The sequence below is a fragment of the Micromesistius poutassou genome (genome assembly GCF_964030765.1).
Source record: "Micromesistius poutassou genome assembly, chromosome: 22".
Lineage (NCBI taxonomy): Eukaryota > Metazoa > Chordata > Actinopteri > Gadiformes > Gadidae > Micromesistius > Micromesistius poutassou.
In genome coordinates this window covers 12,059,166-12,080,886 of record NC_140292.1, presented here as the reverse complement: position 1 = coordinate 12,080,886, position 21,721 = coordinate 12,059,166, and the positions used below count along the sequence as shown (strand labels likewise).

At 42.8% G+C, this 21,721-nt stretch overlaps 2 protein-coding genes across 3 annotated transcripts in view; one reads left to right on the top strand and one right to left on the bottom strand.

Annotated features, from left to right (window-relative positions):
* The first annotated feature begins 860 nt into the window (after window positions 1–860).
* LOC311367651 (ribosome-releasing factor 2, mitochondrial-like) lies at window positions 861–16,652 on the top strand. 2 transcript variants are annotated; one of them, XM_084486464.1, is made up of 21 exons: window positions 861–886; window positions 1,282–1,368; window positions 1,457–1,541; window positions 1,683–1,728; window positions 1,815–1,912; window positions 2,239–2,364; window positions 2,585–2,673; window positions 2,786–2,874; window positions 2,956–3,016; window positions 3,180–3,365; window positions 12,484–12,564; window positions 12,706–12,854; window positions 13,207–13,347; window positions 13,674–13,773; window positions 14,126–14,300; window positions 14,500–14,576; window positions 14,694–14,832; window positions 15,099–15,284; window positions 15,600–15,715; window positions 15,874–16,056; window positions 16,486–16,652. In XM_084486464.1, exons 2-21 carry the CDS (start codon window positions 1,327–1,329, stop codon window positions 16,612–16,614), a joined length of 2,298 nt encoding a protein of 765 aa, XP_084342590.1. In that variant the 5' UTR covers window positions 861–886; window positions 1,282–1,326; the 3' UTR covers window positions 16,615–16,652. The 2 variants fall into 2 exon arrangements, with proteins under 2 accessions (XP_084342590.1, XP_084342589.1); XM_084486463.1 differs by lacking the exon at window positions 861–886 and adding an exon at window positions 946–978.
* A 352-nt stretch (window positions 16,653–17,004) lies between these two features.
* The window catches only part of LOC311367942 (beta-hexosaminidase subunit beta-like), a gene marked incomplete at its 5' end in the record, with an annotated part of 5,529 nt that continues 812 nt past the window's right edge, over window positions 17,005–21,721 (bottom strand). The window contains 7 exons of the mRNA XM_084486814.1: window positions 17,005–17,111; window positions 17,443–17,547; window positions 17,657–17,747; window positions 18,126–18,306; window positions 18,619–18,691; window positions 19,245–19,275; window positions 19,424–19,597. Coding sequence (XP_084342940.1) covers window positions 17,048–17,111; window positions 17,443–17,547; window positions 17,657–17,747; window positions 18,126–18,306; window positions 18,619–18,691; window positions 19,245–19,275; window positions 19,424–19,597 — 719 coding nt within the window. The 3' untranslated portion in view covers window positions 17,005–17,047. The remainder of the gene's footprint in view (window positions 17,112–17,442; window positions 17,548–17,656; window positions 17,748–18,125; window positions 18,307–18,618; window positions 18,692–19,244; window positions 19,276–19,423; window positions 19,598–21,721) is intronic.

Here is a 21,721-nt window from a genome sequence, read left to right as displayed (position 1 = left end):
GTCCCAGGTCTTTGGGGAGGTCTGCAGCTGCAGATATTACCAGTTAATGATGTTGGCAAAAGTAGGCCTAGCAGAACAGACACACACACACACACACCTTGTGAAGTTATTGTAATTTGTCATTAAGTGGCTACGCAGTATTAATTATGTTGTGAATTCCGAATGGGCTGGTTCTTCAAACTACTTGGTACAGTCGCCTTATGACTTCCAAGAGCGCTCCACACAATGGGTGAGGTAACCGACGAATGACAGCAGTTGCTATCTGTTTCCATTCTGATAACATCCTCATCCAGATGAGAAAGTGTATACTAGGGAAATAAATCAATGCCATAAGGTTTTGAATTTTAAAAGAATCGGTTAAATTAAGGAAATCAAAAAGTAAACACATTTGAATTCATAACATCTGAATATTATGCTTTGAAAACAAGGTATCCAAAATAATTGATTTTGAATTCACCTCTTTGAAATTGAAATGCAGCATTTTACGTTGTTAAATTAAAAAAAGACAATTTCATAAAAAAAATAAATCACTAATTCAGATAGGGGCCTCATCATATGGCACATCAAAGCAGAAAGGGAACAACAGAAAGGGAACACTTTTTAGCTTCATGAATCAGAAAATGCACATAAAAACCATCAACTTCTCTCTATTACTTGCACAACCCTTAAACAAATATTTATTTCTGTACGTAAGATTGGAGAGGTAGGTATGCTTCATAAGAATTAAACCACAATCCATATAACATGTCTGTCAACATGTTGAGTAATGGAGACATGTTACACCATTTCTGAAATTGTAGCAGGAATGCAGAGGTGTGTCCTTGTGGGGTGCCAGTGAGATGTTTTCACGAAGAGAGAAACTGAAACTAGTATCAATCCTATTGAGGTGAGAATCATTCTTTAGAAACGAAACGTAGTATCTGCAGTATCGATGTTTTGGGATTGATCCGCCCACCCCTACGCAGCAGAGTTTAAGAAGTTAGTATGCCAGCAAAAAACGTTGTGAACCATATTGTGGTTTCATATATTCAGTATATTCAGTTTACCCAGCAGGTAAACTGATTTCTCTATACGGAATCATAAGGTTCTCTATACGGAACTATGTATGAGGCAATTATGTTCCTGGGGACGTATTTTGAAAGTGCGCGTCAAAGCCGAAAAGGCATGGATTTGACATTCCAAATTAAAACTGAATTAGTTTCCACATATGGGGGGTTTATTGCATGGTAGTTATGACACATTATCAATTACTGTGTAATATCTGTCATATATGAATTCCAGGTTTCCCTCGCGCATGTAAATAGATTAAACCTTCGCACCCTGACGATGCGACTCAGAGGCATTGGGACCTATAGCATGATGATTTGGGTAAGGAAGTTAGTTATCTTTATCTTACTGCCTCCGATTTATTATAACATGCTAATGAATACTGATTCTTTTTAAATTTAATTTCCAGGGAAGGCATTTATTAAAGCACGGGTTTCAGATCTGCAGCTCGAGGGCGAGCTGTCAGATGAAGAGATATTATAGCTTTTTGCCAGGTGTGTTTGTTGTCTATTTAACTTTAGTTGTTTTCGATTTTTGATAACGTGATTTAAATATTTCATTCATTTTACCATAGTTATTTGTTTATGTTTTGCTTTGTTAATAATCAAATCTATCCACCAATCGTTTTCAAACAGATAATGTCAAATCATTGCGAATGGTTGCCAATCCAGATATATCCAAGTAAGTTGTTATTCTGCTAAGAGTAGTTTTTAGCCTCGTTGGAACCCCAAGATGGGTCTGCTTTGACCTCCAATCTTCTTGCTCAGGATCAGAAACATCGGCATTATGGCCCACATCGATGCCGGGAAGACGACCACCACAGAGAGGATGCTCTACTATTCTGGCTTCACACGGTCGTTAGGAGGTGGGTCAGACAGGATGATCTGGAGAATTGTCTGATCTTATCGTCGTCATCAACTTGAGATGTCTCTCTCTCTCTCTTTCTGCCTCGGTCTCTCTCTCTCTCTCTCTCTCTCTCTCTCTCTCTCTCTCTCTCTCTCTCTCTCTCTCTCTCTCTCTCTCTCTCTTTCTGCCTCTGCCTCGGTCTCTCTGTCTCTCTCTCTCTCTCTCTTTCTGCCTCTGCCTCTGCCTCACTCTCACTCTCACTCTCACTCTCACTCTCTCTCGCTCTCGCTCTCTCTCTCTCTCTCTCTCTCTCTCTCTCTCTCTCTCTCTCTCTCTCTCTCTCAGATGTTGACGATGGAGATACAGTTACAGATTTCATGGTACAGGAGCGGGAGCGTGGGATCACCATACAGTCTGCAACGGTCACCTTTGATTGGAAAACACATAGAATCAACCTAATAGACACCCCAGGTAAGACCTACCTCCATAAAGAAAACACATAGAATCAACCTAATAGACACCCCAGGTAAGACCTACCTCCATAAAGAAGGAGATTAAAAAAAAATGAATCAGTTGCTGGCATAGAAGAAAATGGCATTAAAATGGAGAGTTATAATGAGGTACTTTGTGTGTGTGTGTGTGTGTGTGTGTGTGTGTGTGTGTGTGTGTGTGTGTGTGTGTGTGATCTCAGGACACGTTGACTTCACACTAGAAGTGGAGCGTGCTCTTCGTGTGTTGGACGGGGCGGTGGCAGTGTTCGATGCGTCTGCTGGAGTAGAGGTTCGACAATCTGATTCGTGCCTGGAATGTTTTCTGAGGTTGAACTAACATGTCGTGTGTACAATAATTAGGTGCATTTACATGCTCTTTGTGGTCATTGGTTTGGCAATAGGCTCAGACGCTTACGGTGTGGAGACAAGCAGAAAAACATCATGTTCCCTGCATTTGTTTTCTCAACAAGATGGATAAACCTTCAGCAAAGTAAGTCAAGTCCTAACAACCTGATGGGTTATTTCAAGAGGAATTTTGAACATCTCAATAAGTCTATCGTCTTTCCCTCAGCTTCAGTTTTTCCATTGAGAGCATAAGGCAGAAGCTGAAAGCCAACCCCCTCCTCCTTCAGGTGAGTATTCACCAGAGAATATAGCAAGAATTAAAAAACATAATACATACATGATCGTTACTGAAATACTTGATCCGAAATGAAATCCCAGACTTTCCCATCTGGGATAAGAAAACGACATGTCTTATGTTGTCTTAAATGTCAACACAACTGTGTCTTACAGATTCCTGTTGGCGTCGGTCGAACCTTCACAGGTGTGATCGACTTGGTAAGCAACCAGCAAATGATATGGAAGGCAGCGTCGCGAGAGGATGACGGCCGAGGGTTTGAGACCAAACCCCTCAGCCAGGTAGAGAACCCGGGTCTGGTTCAGGAGGCAGAGGAGGCAAGGGCGGCTTTGATTGAGCAGGTACTTCAACCTTCATCCACATGTATTATCATTAGGTGCCAAGCACAAAGTGCGAGGCAACCTATTGTAATCGTTAGTGTTTTTATTATTCCGCCACGTTTGACTTACACAGCCTACACGGTCATGAAAGTTTGTTCGCCCATCAACAGATCCAAGCTGAGGCTATTCCAGCGTTGTCAACCATATGCAAACAAAAGGTCTTAATTGTCTTCATCAGGGCCTTCATGGTCTGCGTCACGGTCTTAATGGTCAATCAGGGTCTTCATGGTCTGCGTCAGGGTTTTAATGGCCTATCAGGGTCTTAATGGTCTATCAGGGTCTTATTGGTTGGATTTAGCCTTGGCACCCGTAAAAATACTGCTTGCAGCTTTAATTGCAATATTGCAGCTGTTGTTATTGTGCGTTTGTTTTCATATATGTGGTTCAGCGTGTGTCTTTTACGCACGCACACACACGCAATTACACACACACACACACACACACACACACACACAGTTTTATGTTTCCCTATTGTTTTACATACAACTTTGACAATGTGCCAATGGCAATGTAAAATAAAGGAATCAAAAAATGGTATATAAACAGATTGAAATATATCATTAGATGTAAAATCAAAATCTGTCCGAATTGCTTTTATTGCATCTTATTGTACAATTCACAAAGTACAAAATACTGTATATATACACAGGGTTCACGTTTCGGAACACACAGCATTTATAAAACATGTAAAATCGGTACAAAGATACAATAGTAGGCCTTTCAGCAGACACATTGGCCCAGGTAACAGATAGAGTTTGCCTCTTCTGACATCACAAGTGGGCGTGTCCAGTTGATTTTCCGGTTCACGCAGTGGCGGTGAAATCTGAGAGAAGGTGAAGATAGTGTGACAACTCATTAGGACGGTCTGATCTCTTCCATTTCCTCTCAGCTGCCCGCAACTCTGCTCTAGAAGTCTGCAGAGATTCAAACGGCCAAGGAGGAGGGGGAGAGGTTGAGGATCGCGCAGGTCTGGAGTGGAGGGGACAGAGGGAGTCCAAGGAGGAGGAGAGGGAGGATAGCATAGTGTTGGAGGATTCCTCAGCGGATAGTCTGAATCATTCGACAGAAGGTAGTGAGGACAGAACATTTGAGGCAAACGCAGAGGGAGAGAGAGAGATCTCAGGTTACGGTGGCTGGTGACAGTGTGAGGGGTAGAGCGGGAGGGAGGGAGAGGACTTCAAGGGGAGAGAAAAAGCAACAAGGTGATGGTCGGACACAGGGAGCGGGGTGAAAGAGAGAGCCGAGGTACTGCGGGACCTTGTGAATATCAGGTCACGGTGGTTCCTGGCTGAGTGCTAAGAGGTGCAAAGAATTAATTTGTGAAGAGTGATATGCAAACAAAAATGTGAGAGAGGTGTTAATTGACTTCCCTGTCATGGAAACTCAAATGCAGTAGGTGAACGAGTTGGTACTTAGTCAGACATGGTTCATCATAATGATAACAGCAGTGGCACTTAATGTACACACTTATTGTATGTTTGTACGTCCTGGCACTTAATGTACGCACTTATTGTATGTTTGTACGTCCTGGCACTTAATGTACGCACTTATTGTATGTCTGTACGTCCTAGCACTTAATGTACGCACTTTTTGTATGTTTGTGTGTCCTGGCACTTAATGTACGCACTTATTGTATGTTGTACGTTCTTGCACTTAAAAATAGTACTTAGCATCGTGTAGCATCTTATCCTAGCTATCTTTGTTGTTTATGGAGAATGGGTTAATAGTTGGGCTAGTGATTGTTGGTTCTATGAACATCCTTACTGTACCCACGGAGATATATTGTTGTGACAAATTGACTTATTTTAAGTCGATTTGGATAAAAGCGTCTGATAAACGCCCTGAATGTTGAATGTAAATGTTATAGGATTTAAGCGGTAGTTAAGTTAAGTACCAACCCGAAACGGCTAAATCGCGCTATAGAAATAGTAATCCAATGCTATACCGTCCTGGCCAATACTTACGGATGACTTTGATGTGGATCTTAGTGGTGGTGTCATGGCCATTGAGTGACAGGGTATAGTCCCCACTCTCTGACTCAGTCACACCGATGAGGGTAAGATCTCCATTGGTGGTGTCCAGAAATGTGCGACCTACAAATATAAATCATCATCATTATTATTATTATTATTATTATTGACAAGGCAAAGGATCCCACTTTTTCAAATGTATGAAAAAAAGCAGGAAAGTCTCTTTAGTCTTACATCATATCGATAGGCTCATGGCATAATTGTCATATTTTAAGGTACATCTTGTATTTATCGACAAAAGCGCTTGAGTCAAATGGATAGACTAAGGAAGATAGTGATGATGGAATGTAAAAAGCGCTCTGATTGGCTTAGGATATATCCAATGAGGCAATCAGCAAAGCTAGGAGAGTAGTCAGGTTAGATATCACAATTTGGCCAAAATATGACTCAAGGCAATTATGCTATGATGCTAACGATGTAGCTTATCCTATGAGGCTAACAATATCAATTATGCTATGAGGCTAACAATATCAATTATGCTATGAGGCTAACAATATCAATTATGCTATGAGGCTAACGATATTGATTATGCTACAGGCACTCCCGCATGTAACTTTTGGCTTGTATGCTATTCTTCTTGTATATTGTTTCTCTGCATATACATTTTTTATATTTTTTGCATTTTGCATTTAATATTTAGCATATATACTTGTTGTTTTTCCTCATGCAACATGTCTGTTCCATCATTCAGACCAGTAAGATCTCTCAACTTACCTTTAAAGTCACTGAAGGCGGTAGTGGTCTGCCTGTTCCACTGCACAGCGAGGTCGCCATTGTGGTGCCACTCAACACTAGTGAGGTCGTTGCCTCGATACCCGGTTGGAAGGGTCACATTGCTGCCAACTTCGCAATAAAGAAATCCTAAAAAAGACAAAAAAAAAAAAAAACAGCATGAGCAAAATGAGTGTCAGTGTGCTAGTAATTGCCACAACCGACAAAGTCAAAGGGTTTTATTGTCTTCTGTCATTTAAAAAGTGGGTCATCGCCAAAACTAAAATATTTGACAAGGTGACATATTATACCACCAGGTGTGAGTGTGATTAGCCGTGGATAGATCAGTCCACCAGCCTACCCAGTGGACTGTGGACACGTCCACCTAGACGAAGAGGCCTCAGAAGAGGCTGATTTTCAAAACAGCTTGTAACGGCTAATCACACTCACAACTGGTGCCATCTGGGGGTAAATTAAAAGAAAGCATTATTTGAATGCAGTGACCTTTTCCAAATAGTATTATTTATTTGCTCAAGGTAACTTTAAACAATATAAACCCAACCAAATGAAGTGTATTATTCAGAACCTTGTCTCACACACACGGAAGCAGTTTTTCCTGTTGTTGGGATGTCCGGATGTTCGGCTATTTCATGTGGGTAAAACGCCACGTGTACTTATTAGTTTTGTATCTTGTATTGTTGCCGCTATGTGGCTGTTGAGGAACCAAGCCTAAGCATTGTACAACAACATGTGATAAAAGTCATTCAGATTCTGATGCAATGACCGATTTACCCGGACTCTAATACTGAGTTAGAGGCAGACACAGGCGCAGTCTGCTCCACAATAAACGCTCACCCCATCCCAAAATATGAGCGTTGTTAGCAAGATTTTATTAGAACAATACAATACGACTGACCTGCAGGCTTTTCCTGTTCCTCCAAGACCGAGGGGAGGCACAGAAACAGTACGGTCAACACGATCAGATTCCTCAGTGATGAGTCCATGGTGATACGAGAGATAAATGAATGGCTCAATGAATGCATATAAGGCTTGGTTAATTAGAGTTTAACAAAGTTTTCCTCTGCAAACCACTCTGACTTCTTTCTGGGAAGTGGTCTTGTGGCAAAAGAACTCGGATATGGTGCACGCGCACCAAGCTACGTGGGCACGCAAGCTACGGGATGGCGTAGATATATTACTTCTCCATAAGTAAAAAACAGACGCCTGGGCTTGCTGTCAGACTTTTCATATTTGTACGTGTGCCATGTGTAAAAACTTTGCGTTGGGTCACACACACACACACACACACACACACACACACACACACACACACACACACACACACACACACACACACACACACACACACACACACAATGCATCATGTCATGTGTGGGTTATCTTATATCAAATAATTTAAATATATTTTTTACTGTCCTCTCTACCTGTCCCCTCAGTCCTGTCCTCTTCATGTCTATCGGGTTCACCAGCAGCATCAGACAGGCTGGACTGCTGCTCTGAGGCTACCAAATATTTTATATTTTATATAATTGACTATCTATCACGTTTGTTCTGTCTTTTATATTTTACATGAAATATATTGTCCAGTCTTGCCTCTTCATTGTCGGACTGGCTTATCTCTTCTGATGCTACAAAAAATAGAAGGGGTGACTTTATTGCTCGGCCTAACTATTTCCATTTCATTAATACACAGGATCAGATGTTATAATCCCTTGTGCCAAAATCCAAGGAAAACACATATTCAGAGGCCCCTGTCCAAACCAACCTTACAAGCACGCTGGCTACCAAACTACCAACCAAAGGTGAAAAACACGGGACAACTAGCCCAACTAACAGCAGTAAATACAGCAGTAAGCAGAATATCACTGGGGTTATCAAGTGGGCACCCTCTTCCACAGGTGTTTCGTTAAGTTAGGCCCACTTAATATAGAGATAAGTTAAGAAAAAGTACAATGTACCTATCCTATCCTAAAAACAGCAATGCCACCTTCAACAGACCCAGGCTCCGTTTAAGTGCAAGCTCCAGGTAGTGACAATGCCCCCCTGTCCAAACCAACCTTATAAGCACGCTGGCTACTAAGCTACCAACCAAAGGTGAAAAACACGAGACAACTAGCCAAACTAACAGCAGTAAATACAGCAGTATGCAGTAAGCAGAATATCATTGGGGTTATCAAGTGGGAACCCTCTTTCAGAGATGTTTCGTTACTTACACAGATCATGCTGGAGTTTACATGTTGATTTTCACAAATTATATTTGTGATTTTGTTGTGTTCCTTTCAGAAAAGGCCGCCGAAACAGGATCGCTTTTAACTCACTTTATTTGGTAAAGGTTCTGGTCTATTGTCTATGAAGCAAAAGAGGAATTCTATATAACACGCGCAGTGCGTCTCCAAGCTGAATATCTAATCGATACGCTGCCCAGGAGATTTTGAAGTCTGAAAGCTGACAGGTAGGGGTGGGCGTGTTCTAGGCTTTAAAAGCCCGCCCCCTTCATCTATGTGTGATCAGCTGTGCAAGTGTTACAGCTTATATTATATGTACTTGGTACTGCTCCCTGTGGCTATGTGAGGATATTACCTCTTACCTATTATATGTACTGAAATGTGTCACAATTTGTCACATGGCTTAACAAAATGAACTAGACTAATGATGAATTAGTTAATTAATTACTTTTATACCCCTTGTATAAAAGTCTGGCCCCGCTATAGATTTGTATAAAAATGTGTTGAGAAAATAGCCACAGTAACAATAGATAGCAATTCATTGAATTATTTCATTTGCATCATTTAATCTTAGACCCTTAGTGAAAATATACGCTTTTTGTACTTGAATACCCCTTAGGGCTGCATTCGAAATCAAACGTTTTCTTTTTACTTGTAGTCCGTACTGCAGCTTCCCTTAAAAGCACAAACGGTTGCACCAGTGCCCTGTACTACGAACCTCGATTAGTGGGTTAGCGAGGTGTGTTGCGCTCAAAGCCTGGGTTAGCCGGGACATGAAAGTCGATCTCTTTTAGCGTCGCTGTATCACCATGGTGACTTATGCTGTCAACCAAACCTGGTTGGGAGTGTTGTGGATAAAACTGACATAATAATACTCTAACAAAATACGAGAGGTCGAGAAGGACTAGGGTTGAATGATCAAGGCTTTATTGTCACTACGCAGAGTGACAATAAAGCCTTGATCATTCAACCCTAGTCCTTCTCGACCTCTCGTATTTTGTTAGAGTATTATTATGTCAGTTTTATCCACAACACTCCCAACCAGGTTTGGTTGACAGCATAAGTCACCATGGTGATACAGCGACGCTAAAAGAGATCGACTTTCATGTCCCGGCTAACCCAGGCTTTGAGCGCAACATTAGCCGGGACATGAAAGTCGATCTCTTTTAGCGTCGCTGTATCACCATGGTGACTTATGCTGTCAACCAAACCTGGTTGGGAGTGTTGTGGATAAAACTGACATAATAATACTCTAACAAAATACGAGAGGTCGAGAAGGACTAGGGTTGAATGATCAAGGCTTTATTGTCACTACGCAGAGTGACGGCAAAATCGGAGTCCTTTGTCTCTCCCAAGCATCACATTATATTCTCCCATTGTCTGACCAGCCCTAACATGCCCTTGGCCAATCACAATGCTCTAAACTACAGGCCTGTCCCGTTCTCCATTAGCATCTATCTTCCCACCTACACTGTCCACAATACATTCAGTAATACAGTAATACAGTAATTTAACAAGAAATACATAGAAACAGAGTTACATATTAAACATTGTAGTTACATGAAGTCTATAGATTACACATGAATTATATGAAGTGAGATCTTTGATTAAAGTCCATTCATCGCCTTGTTTATAACCTGATCTTAAATCACCATGACTTACCACATGTGTTTAAGAGATGAGCCCTGTAAAACCAATATTAATTTAAACAGTAAAACATGCATTGTAATAGTTAATAATGCCACTTTATTCATCTGTGGCATATACAGTCATAATCATAAAACTGGTACTGTCTGACTTTAGTAAAAGTATGGATTGAGTGAAGTCAACCAGTTCACTCTGTCAGGATACACATCACAAGAACATATGGAGGAGGAGGAATCGCAGGAGGACGTCTCTTCTCACTCGGACGTGAGCCAGTCTCTCTCAGGGACCACTAAAACATAAATGAAGTGGGGCGTCCTTCTTTTGTAACACGTGGATGAGAGACATTTGTTGACCAATGAAAGCCAGGTAATATCAAGTGTTTAACATTTGGCTTCACTGTAACAATACTTATCTTATATTATTGTATGTTTTGTACTTAAAGTTAATCTTACTTATACTTATATTCTAGTGAACTGAGAAATAGGCTGATATCATTGACTGGAGGAATGTCTGTCTGGTGGTCTCCGGTCAGCCCAGGACCCTCTGAGGTGTTATGAATGACAAAGGGCCAGGGCCCTCCCCAATCTGTTGACCCGCTTATTTTCCCCCATTATTCCAAACATATGGCAAAGATATCCTTTTAAACCTTCATTCTTTTCTACCATAGGAGCGTGTTTTCAGCTAAGATAAGTGCAGCTTCCTCGCCCCTCCGTTGACAATGAGGTCACTATTTGTGGGTTTCCCCGTAGACCTCGGAGGCCGTATTGTACAGGGGTCTCTCTGGAGACAGAGGGTCTTTTGGGACAGATCAGGTGCGTACTCGCGTCCTCGGAAGTCTGTACTTGGAAGTCCGGACTTGCCAAGTACGCACTTCCAAGTCCGCAAGTCCGTAGTTCGCGTACTTGGTATTGAGAAACGGCTCTAGTGTTCTATATACCTATATCTATGGATGGAACGGCTTGGAAGTTGGCGCTAGTTCTAACTGGGCTTAATCAACTAAGCGCCACTTTCGTTAGCGACTTTGATGGAATACCCCTCTGGGTGAAAGTTGAAAGTTCAAAAGTTTCACGTTTTTCAGACAATTTCATGTTTTCCGTGAAAACTCACTTTTATTTAGTTTTCAGCTGTGCTGATGAAAATGCACGAGGGTTTTCTAAAGGTGCCAATCACAAAGTGCGAATGCAACCTATTGTAATTGTTAGTGTTTTTATTGTTATTATTCCGCCACGTTTGATTTACACAGCCTAAACCGCTCGCACGCTTTTTATGAAACTTACTACAGCTGTAGAGGCTGCAGACAGCAAATATTACACTGATTGGCCCAAAGGTGGCGCTACAGTCCAAAAATGCAAACTTTGAACAAGCATATCTCGTAACAGCTTTGACTTAGTCATGAAACTTTTTGACTTTGACAAAAATCCTTTAGCACATATCATCTATGCACCAATGTCTTCAATCTGACATAAGGATTACTCTGTACAATAAAGATTATAGCACCCAGGAGTCGTTGACTTCTAAAAGGGGTGTGGTTTAAAACGCAAAAAGACTTAAATGCTCATATCAACATCAAAATGGACTCCTATAATCTTGATTTCAATACAAAAGTTGTTCAGTATCAAATTCTGAACAAGTTAAAGTCAACATATTTTCAAGTAGGGCGTGGCATAGAAATGGGCGTGGCCTGTCACTAAAATCACCACAGTTCATAGACGCAATGTTTGATTTGAGCAGGACCAACTTAGTGGCCATTGGGGACCAAAGTTTCAACTGCTCAAGTAAAATTAAGTTGATTGACAAAACAACATGGCCGCCAGAGGCTCAAAATCGTCCAAATTTAACTTAACGTCAAAAGGCAGGGTTAACTTAACCCAATCATCATCAAACTTGGGATAGTCCAAGGCACATGGGTCAAGATGAAACTCTCCAAATTGTATCTAAATCAGCCTAAAGGTGGCGCTATAGCAACAGTCCAAAAATGCAAACTTTGAACAATCAAACCCCGTAAACGTTTTAACTTACAGACATGAAAATTTGTTCACACATGCATATCCTCATGCTGAACAAATATACCTCAAGAACCAAATAAAAGTTTATTTGGATAGATTTGCGACTATTTTGAACTTTGTTGAAAACACTCAATTCCCTAAGGATCCTAGGTTTTTTGACGTACGGTCATGAAAGTTTGTTCGCCCATCACCAGATCCAAGCTGAGGCTATTCCAGCATTTTCAACTCTTTATGGTCTGCGTCACAGTCTTAATGGTCTGTCAGGGTCTTCATGGTCTGCGTCAGGGTCTTAATGGTTTATTGGTCGGCATTAGGCTTGGCACCGTAAAATGCTGCTTGCAGCTTTAATTATTATTATATTTATTATGTTGTATTATTCTCCAGACGGATCAGAAGATAATATCGTCATCAAACACTATGCTGATGTATTCCTTCACAGGTGGCAGATCTAGATGACGAATTTGCTGAACTATTGCTCACCGAATTCAGTGATGATTTTGATGCCATTCCCTCAATAAAAGTAAGCATTGAAGTGTTTGTTCAGAACATTATGAATTCATCAATGACGAGGAAATAGACTCTGGAAAACCATCAGTTACGTTTTCGTGAAATATTATGGGACAGATATGTTTGACCGCACGTACCTCATCCGTGTCCTCAGCTCCAGCAGGCCGTGCGGCGGGTGACCTTGGCCCAGAAGGCGGTCCCTGTAGTCTGCGGGAGCTCTCTGAAAAACAAAGGTGTTCAGCCTCTCCTAGACGCAATCACTGCCTACCTCCCGGCCCCCGACGAGAGACACAATGACCTGGTGTGAGTGCATCCTTCCTTGCCATTGTTTGACAAACCCCAACTTCAATTAGCACTATTGATGTTTCTCAATGAGCAGCTACACTCTAGTGGCTTAAGTTGTAGCTACAGTTATTGCTCTATCCTTTTAAAGACAACAGGGCCAAAGTGCACCACATTAAAACAATTTAATGAGAGGCTTTCCCTGGCTGTATTGACACCTGGAGGAACCACTTTTATTTCAGACCAACTTTCTAGTTGAATTGAGTAAATAGCTGTGGTTGAAAAGTACCATAGTGCAGGTTGAATCTAATTGAGGTTGTTGATTTGATACATTCTATGAACCTCTTGTGAACCACTTTGTGTCACTGTGCAGGCGGTGGTACAAAGACGATCTCTGCGCCCTGGCCTTCAAGGTGGTCCATGACAAGCAGCGAGGCCCCTTGGTGTTTCTCAGGATCTACTCAGGCACCATGAAACCCCAGACGGCTGTCCACAACATCAACAGGAACACAGTGTAGGTGGCGCTCTCTAGACAACAACGCATCATTTACCATGGAGTGGCATGACATGATCAGTGACGAGTGATCCTGAAGGATTTCGAAAAAGGCAGAGGATTTTTATTCGAATACATTTTCAATGTTATTGTAAAAGCTGTTTCTGTCGCCGCTTTTAATCATGTGACACAGTGCTGCGGACTCTATATGAATAGTGACTATATATAATATTTCCTCACGCAGCATACCTCTACAACGGGTTTCGTAGCCCAAGCAGCGGCTTGCTGTGTAATGCCCGGCGTTGTGCGACAGCGTGTGTTTCACGAGTGCGGTTTCTCCTTCGCAGCGAGAGGTTGAGCCGGCTTCTGGTGCCGTTTGCCGACCAACACGTGGAGATCACCTCCCTGACGGCGGGAAACATCGCGCTCGCTGTGGGACTCAAGCAGGTAGAGGCACCACGCCGCAGAGGCCACACGGTTGGCTTGGTTACGAGTCAAGGTCAGCCGTTTGCCTCGTTGCTCTGAGGTGCGGTGGGGTGAAGACAAGGGGGGACGTACAGAGAGGTCTCCCGCTAGGCTCGGTACTTACGGAGCACGTCCAATGAGCTTCCACCGCACCGGCAGTGCGGTGGATATCCCTTATGAAGCCTTGTCATTTTGTCGTCTTGCTCTATAGTTAAACATGAAGGCCATTGTAAGTGGATACCTGTAGTGTTGCGTGATCTTCTACTAGCAACTTCATATTGTATCTCCATGTGTCCTCTATTGCTGTAACAGCATTTCTGTCCTTTGTTTGTAGACCGTTACCGGGGACACCATCGTGTCCTCCAAGGCTTCTGCAGTGGCGGCCGCCCGGCGAGCCAATCAGGACCGAGAGCTGGGGCCCAAGGCCAGCGTGGTCCTGTCTGGGGTGGAGGTCCCCGAGCCCGTGTTCTTCTGCTCCATAGAACCCCCCACCATGGCCAAGCAGGCCGGTCAGTGTGTGTGTGTGTGTGTGTGTGTGTGTGTGTGTGTGTGTGTGTGTGTGTGTGTGTGTGTGTGTGTGTGTGTGTGTGTGTGTGTGTGTGTGTGTGTGTGTGTGTGTGTGTCATCGCACTATATTGTGGCTGGATTATAATGAATCCTATTTGAGAATAAAAGCTGTTTGTTTTAATGACTAACCTTTATTGACAGATCTAGAGCATGCACTCAACTGCCTCCAGAGAGAAGACCCCAGCCTTAAAGTCAGGGTGGACCCAGACTCCGGACAGGTAATACCATCACACATGGCATCGCCTGCTTCATAAAATCCTTTGCAGATACTTTATACTCAAGATCGAGGTCAGGAGTTGAAAAAACTGAACACTTTCCCCAATTTCCTCCCTCAGACCATTTTATGTGGGATGGGCGAGTTGCACATCGAGATCCTCCATGACCGAATCAGAAGGGAGTACGGCATCGAGACGCACCTGGGGCCCCTGCAGGTGGCGTACCGGGAGACGGTTCTGACCCAGGCCTCTGCCACGGGTATGATACCAGAGAGGAGGAGGCCATAGAGGCTAGGGGCCTTTGTTCAGCGGACACTTTTGTTTTGAAAGTGCATACAAATTCACACAAAATGCAAAAGCAACTGCTTTGAAGTGCTACGATACAGAAACCAAACGTTGTCGACCGATGGAGAGACACGAAACTAAAAGAATTCAAAAAGAATTCAATAAGATATTTATATTTTTTATAGTCTGCGAGCCCCCAGGTGCTGCCTGGCGTTGAGCGTTGCCCGCCCTCTGTTCCAGAAACCCTGGAGCGGACGGTGGGGGAGCGGAGGCACGTGGTGACCGTGACCCTGGAGGTCCGCCCCCTGGACGAGGCCTCGCCGGGGGACGCTTGTGACCTGACCTTTGAGGAGGAGGCGGAGAGGCAGATGTCGGCGGACATGAAGGACGCCGTGGACAACGGCGTGCGGAGCGCGTACTTCCAAGGTAACGTATGAACTTATCATCCTCCAAGAGGATTCATGTTCTTTCCCTTTTTATTATTAAATGTACTTTTTAAAGGCATAATATCCAACACTTGTGTATTAAAATAGCAATTCCAGCAATGGTCAAACCCAGAAAAACGTATAGTTTTATTCACGTTTACGGCCCGTTACATTTGGTTTCATGCTTCGCCCTTTACCGCCAACTTCTGCTGAAACACGCAGACACAGATATCCAGCGGAGACCTAACGTATTGATAGGCCACTACTTGTACTAGATGATGTCACCAAAAACCCACAGCTGTGACTCCTGCCCCAGGTCCGTTGCTCGGTTACCCAGTCCAGGGCGTCTCCACGGCGATCCAGAGCGTCAGCCTGGAACCCGGGACATCCTTAGCCATGGTGTCCGCCTGTGTGTCCCGCTGTATGCTTAAGGTACAGCAACACACATATAGTGTGTGTGTGTGTGTGTATATCCCCCCCCCCCCCACACACACACACACACACACACACACACACACACACACACACACACACACACACACACACACACTGCAGGTGTTGTGCTGAGTACAGCTTTGTCGTTGACGCAGGCCATGAGGCGGGCGGGGGGGCAGGTCCTGGAGCCGGTCATGTCCCTGGAGGTGACGGTGTGGGAGGCCCACCTGAGCTCCGTGCTGGGGGACCTGGCCCAGAGGCGCGGGGCCGTCCGGGACATCCAGAGTCGCCATGACAACAAGTTGGTGCTGGCCACCGTTCCTCTGGCCGAGATGATGGTTGGTTACGGATGACCACGCATGCACACACACACACACACCCCCTCTGCTTTTTAAAAGATATATAAATATATATAGTTATTCAACAGCGTTGTGGAATACTTGATTCTGATTGGTGAATCCTATTCCATTGGTGTGTATTGTTTTTCCATGATGGGACACACACCTCTGCTTTTCTAATCAATACGCATTCAACATTAACAACTATAGAAACCAAAAACAATACGCTCAAAGCATCACATGTTTTTAAGTTCAGCTGAATATGTCAATAATAAAGTTGAAAGTCAGATATTATATACAAAAGTCACTTATCTAATCATTGTTGGTAGCTGTGGCAGAGGCTGAACAAACCACTACGGGCTGCCCCGTTATGGGAACACGATAGATATGAATCCTCCTAAATGAACTGACGGTATCTTCTTGTTGAAGGGCTACTCAACGGTCCTGCGGACGCTGTCCTCTGGCAACGCCACCTTCTCCCTCCAGCTGGACTCGTACGAGGCCATGAACCCGCAGCACCAGAGGAGCCTGCTACAAAGACTGGCTGGGCTGGCCTAGTGACTGTCTCTCGCCCTCTCTCGTTCTCTCCATACGGCAGAGTGTGGACCGCCCCAGGGATTGGATTGGCCCGCTTGGAGGTTCTAAGGATTAAGTCGCACGATGCTCTGAAGAAAATGTTGTTCAGATTCTTTTGAATGTTAAATAATGTAAATTATGCCCCATTGTATTGCTAATAGCACATACAACTATGAATACAGTATGAATTCACATTTATTGCAAAACCTATTTATTAGAAAAAGATAATCCAGTTCAGGTATTCACACTGAATCATAAAAAGTATTTTTTATAATGATTTATGAGTGTTTTTAGGACTTTCTCAGTGGCTGCCGTTAAACGTACAAATTTGGCTATGAAATGAGCATTGGCATTGGCAAAATAACAGCGTGGGCATGACTTGTTCGTGTCCTCGGTCCATTCTTGTGCTGCTCCCTCAGATCTCTTTATACTCATGACGGCAGAAACCTGAAAATAAAGACTGAGCTTGGATACCGCGCCTTTAAAAGAATAGAAACATAACAAATATATTAGCATAGGCAACACATTTCTTCATCCTGATTTTCTGATTAAATGTTTTACATAAAAAGTTATGGATTATCTGGAAAGATGTACATGTGTATATTTCTCCCAAATCCCAATACAGACTTCTTTAAACAAAAGAAAATAAATAAGGTAACGTTAATAATAACGTATACTTATTTATAAGAACCAGCAAAGAAAGAAACATGTAGAAACATTTTGCACGTGTCCTACATATGTAAAGCGTCACGCAAAGAGCCACTCGGCCGCCTCACGCCTCGTACCCACTGTACACGTCCGTCGACGGACTCCACCATGCGGCAGCGGTGCTTGGCCAGGCGGCTGTAGGCGTCGTTGACGTCGGTCACACCCTTGGCGCTCCACAAGCGCTCCCCCACAGCACTGGCGCGAGGCCTGCAGCCGGACGATGGACCACTCATTACATGTGTGCTGCTGACCCAATCAGGGTCAGTCTGAACCAGGCTCACCGGGAACAGGCATTAGGGTTTAGGAAGAAGCGTACCACATCCTCGGCATCAGATTGGTGGAATCCACATACTCGCCCCACATACAGGCCTCTCCACCAATCACCAGCTTCTTCTGCTCGTCAGTCCCTGTGTAGAATGCATCAAAACATGAGTTAAATAAACAACACATTAAGTGCTGTGACTGCCCACTCAAGGTGACGACCTTTGCTCAGGTTAATTTCCTAAAATCCACCCTTGACCACGATTTCTAAAGTCACTTATGACCCATAAGAAAAAAAAAACATTGATTGAAAACAATTTGTTATGTAATCAGTAATCAGCCAATAATATCCTGTCAGTCCTGGGTTCCCCCCTGCTCCTCATAACAAACCTAGCGATCCTGTTTGGTCCCTCTCACACAATCCACTTAAATCGTACAGGATCGACAAACTCTTCTCCCTGCGTAACGTCTCGTTCCGCTGACTGGAGAGGGTCAATTAAAGCCACGTTGCAGCCGACACACACCTGTGAAGTTGTGGGGGTCGGCTCTGTAGAGGCTGGTCCAGTCCTGCCCGTAGGAGATGCGGTTCAGGTACCAGGGGGTGGAGAGAATCGTCTTGTAGCCCGACAAGGTGATCTCAGCCATCTCGTTCTGGTACTGCTGCTGAGTTCCTTTCCACACGTGGATGAGGGTGTCCGGGTTCAGCTACGCAGAGGGCAGCAGAGAAGCAGGGGTCATGGTAACAGAGCGCCATTCATGAGACGGTTTCACCTGAAGAGCCACTGTGGTTAGAAAATGATTGTGGTTACTTGGATGCTTTTCATGTTATGTTTGATGACATGAAATGAGGTCTGTCGTCCGATAGTTTCATGAAAACACCATTCCTCATCTCCACTTTTTACCAATGCTTCATGAAATAAACACTGCTGATGATAATACAATAACTTCATGTAATAGAATAAAGAAGAAATAATGAAATGATATGAGGGAAGCAGAGACTAAATCGTTACTCCTCACCTTTACTCCGTTGTCGTATACCTCCTGCCATATCATGTAGCCTTTCTGAGTGGAAGCGACGATATCCAAGAGCCTGAATATATAATTACTAAATGAATACAATTGGAAACCTTTCATTTTTTCTTTCCACATTTTTGATGGTAATAACACATATCTTACCTGCGTTCTACCTGCTGTTATTTACATTCTACCTGCTTCCTACCAACATCGATCCAATTCATGCTCCATATTTAATGGTACAATGCGATAGGATGGGAGTATGCATGAACATTTATCTCATATTTGTATTTTATATGCAGGCCATATGTAATAAGATGGAGGTAACATGGAGGTGTTATGCAGTAAGATGCAGGTAATATGTGACAACATTCAGGGGTAATGCAGTAAGATGCAGGTAATATGTGACAACATTCAGGGGTAATGCAGTAAGATGCAGGTAATATGTGACAACATTCAGGGGTAATGCAGTAAGATGCAGGTAATATGTGACAACATTCAGGGATAATGCAGTAAGATGCAGGTAATATGTGACAACATTCAGGGATAATGCATTAAGATGAAGGTAATACTTTCTCATGAATTGTTAAAGTTGTGAGGAGGTCAGCTATTGATCTATATCCACTCACTTTTGGATGTAGAAGGATTCTAGTTTAGATTCTAGTTAGAGTAGTCCTGTCCAAAGCTGTGCTGCTCCATGAACTTTGCAATATCTGGGTTGGACTTCCTGTGGATGGGGGAAGATTCAGAAATACAAGTTCAGAATAACTTCAGTGACCAAGTAGTGTGTTCTGCATCTACCAACAGCTGAAGTCCACCTCGTCCCCTCCCAGGTGAACGTAGGGGTCGGGGAACACGGCGCTGATCTCCTTGAAGAGCAGGGTCATGAAGTGGTAGGTGGTGTTCAGGATGGGGTTGACTGGCCCGAAGGTGCCAGAGGGAGTGGAGCCGGAGTAACACGGCGTCAGCAGGTCCTTCTGTCCTGGTAAAGACAGCAGAACAACACACTGGTCAGTCAGACTTTCTGTGGATTTCCCCCATCCACAGGAAGTCCGACCCAGATATTACAAAGTTCATGAGGCCTGATTCTCAGACATGCATGTTGAATGGCTAGGGTGTAGGTCTTGGAAGAACTTCAGGCCAAAATCTTGCAAGCGAGCCGGTGAGGTGCAACGAGATCAGATGGAGCACTTGCTGAGTAATTTCTTGTAGGGCTGGTGCCCCCAAGTTGATAATCGTATGCGTCCTTTGAGACGCCCCTTGATAAAAATCACTTCCTTTAGGCCTTCGGCCTCCTAATGATTCACTTCAGTATATTTGAATGCCTTCTTTCATTTATATGTATACAGTATGGGTACACTAGACATAAATAGGAAGCACACTCAGGAGGAGGAATGACCTCTCACACATGATAACTTAATTAATTGTTTCAAATAACATGCCTTGTTAAATCAATGAGCTTGATGTTTTGCTTTCACAAATAGGTTGTAGGCTGTGTCACAAAACAAAATCTGTCCATGCACATCTCTCAGGGTGACGTGACTAGCCACCAGACAGGGATTTAAAAAAAAAAGGTCAGAAAGTCAAGTTCAATATACATAAAATTAATTATAAGTCTAAACTGCGGAAAATAGAAAGATATTCCAAGGTGAATTTTGAAGGACACCTTAGAATATCTGTTGTCTATTTCCTAGCCAGCGGACCCTAGATTACGACAAAAACAACACATTTGACGGCAGCTCAGTTGCCGCACTTAACGTTGTTAATGAATGAATGTTATGTTACGATGAATGTTTATGTTTGAACTCATGAAGTCGTTTGCAACGTGAACGGTGCATACATTGTGTACATTAATGTTCCTCATCACAGCGTCCCGCTCTTATCACAGGAACCTAGAATCAATATGTTCGGGGGTTTGTTCAGAATATTGTGCATTTAACGTGTAGGCCTACATGTATTAAATGCAGGATATATAAAACAGAAAATAAAATAATGGCCAGGTCGTGTGGTCGATGGGAACCATAGCGCCATAGAATCCTGCGCAGCCTGCCCCATATTCTATCGAAAATAATCTCCAGATTGAAATGCATTGGTTTAATATTGAATTAATTAAATAAAAAAATAAAAAATAAAATATCTATATATAAATGAATAAATATACAATTATTTAGTCATAAAATTATAAGATGTAGCTATGTAGTTTATCGTTATAACAAGATCTGTATGACCATTGACCATTGACATACATATTTATTTATTTATTTATTTATTTATTTATTTAAGAGAGGTAGGTGTTTTGCTTTACATTGCAAGAGAAAATCTCGTGAGAAATCTCGTGAGAAACGATATTTTCACATCGCTTGCCCTGATTGGCTGAAAGACTGCAGGAGTCTTACATTCTCGGCCGTGGTATTTTGTAGAGCGGTGACAATTCCTCTAGGAGACCGGGTTGACAGTCGGACACACAACGACACAACTGAGTCAACGAGAAACAGGAATGGTGAGCCCAAACAATCCAAAAGAGAATCATTGACGTGCACATGCTTTTTAAGTTCCATTAAAGATGGGTGTAGGTGGGGTCCAAATTCTTTGACATTTTAAAATGTACTTTATTATTATATATTATATTATATATTATTATTATATATAATTATAATTATTATTATAATAATTATTTTACGTTTATTTGACAGGGACAATGCACAATATATAATTGGGCCAGATTATAGCCACAAGGCTAATTTACATCTGTTGTCCCTGGAGGAGTTGATGTTATAAATCAAATTAAAAGACAACATGTAATGAGTTGGGACAATGACCCAAACACACATCACAGTGATACAGAGTAATAAAATTGAGTAATGAAAAAAAAAGCAAGTAACGCTGTAACTTCTCAGAGTAACTAGTTACTTTTATTATTTGTAACTGAGTAGGCCTAACTAATTGAGGTACTTTTGGGGAGAAGGAACTAGTAACTGTAACTAACGGAGGGGCATGTCCCAACCAACTTCGGGAAAAAAGGGTCTCCCCCAAACCCCTCACCTTGTTATTATATGTGCTTAATACATTTATTTGATTTGATTAGCATTTCACAGACCCATACAAT

Excerpts from the sequence above, each read along its gene's own strand:
- LOC311367651 (XM_084486464.1), top strand. The coding sequence starts at position 1,327 with ATGCGACTCAGAGGCATTGGGACCTATAGCATGATGATTTGG. Across the intron at positions 1,729-1,814 it reads GCCAATCCAGATATATCCAA|GATCAGAAACATCGGCATTA; the intron begins GTAAGTTGTTAT and ends CTTCTTGCTCAG. Across the intron at positions 3,017-3,179 it reads CCAACCCCCTCCTCCTTCAG|ATTCCTGTTGGCGTCGGTCG; the intron begins GTGAGTATTCAC and ends TGTGTCTTACAG.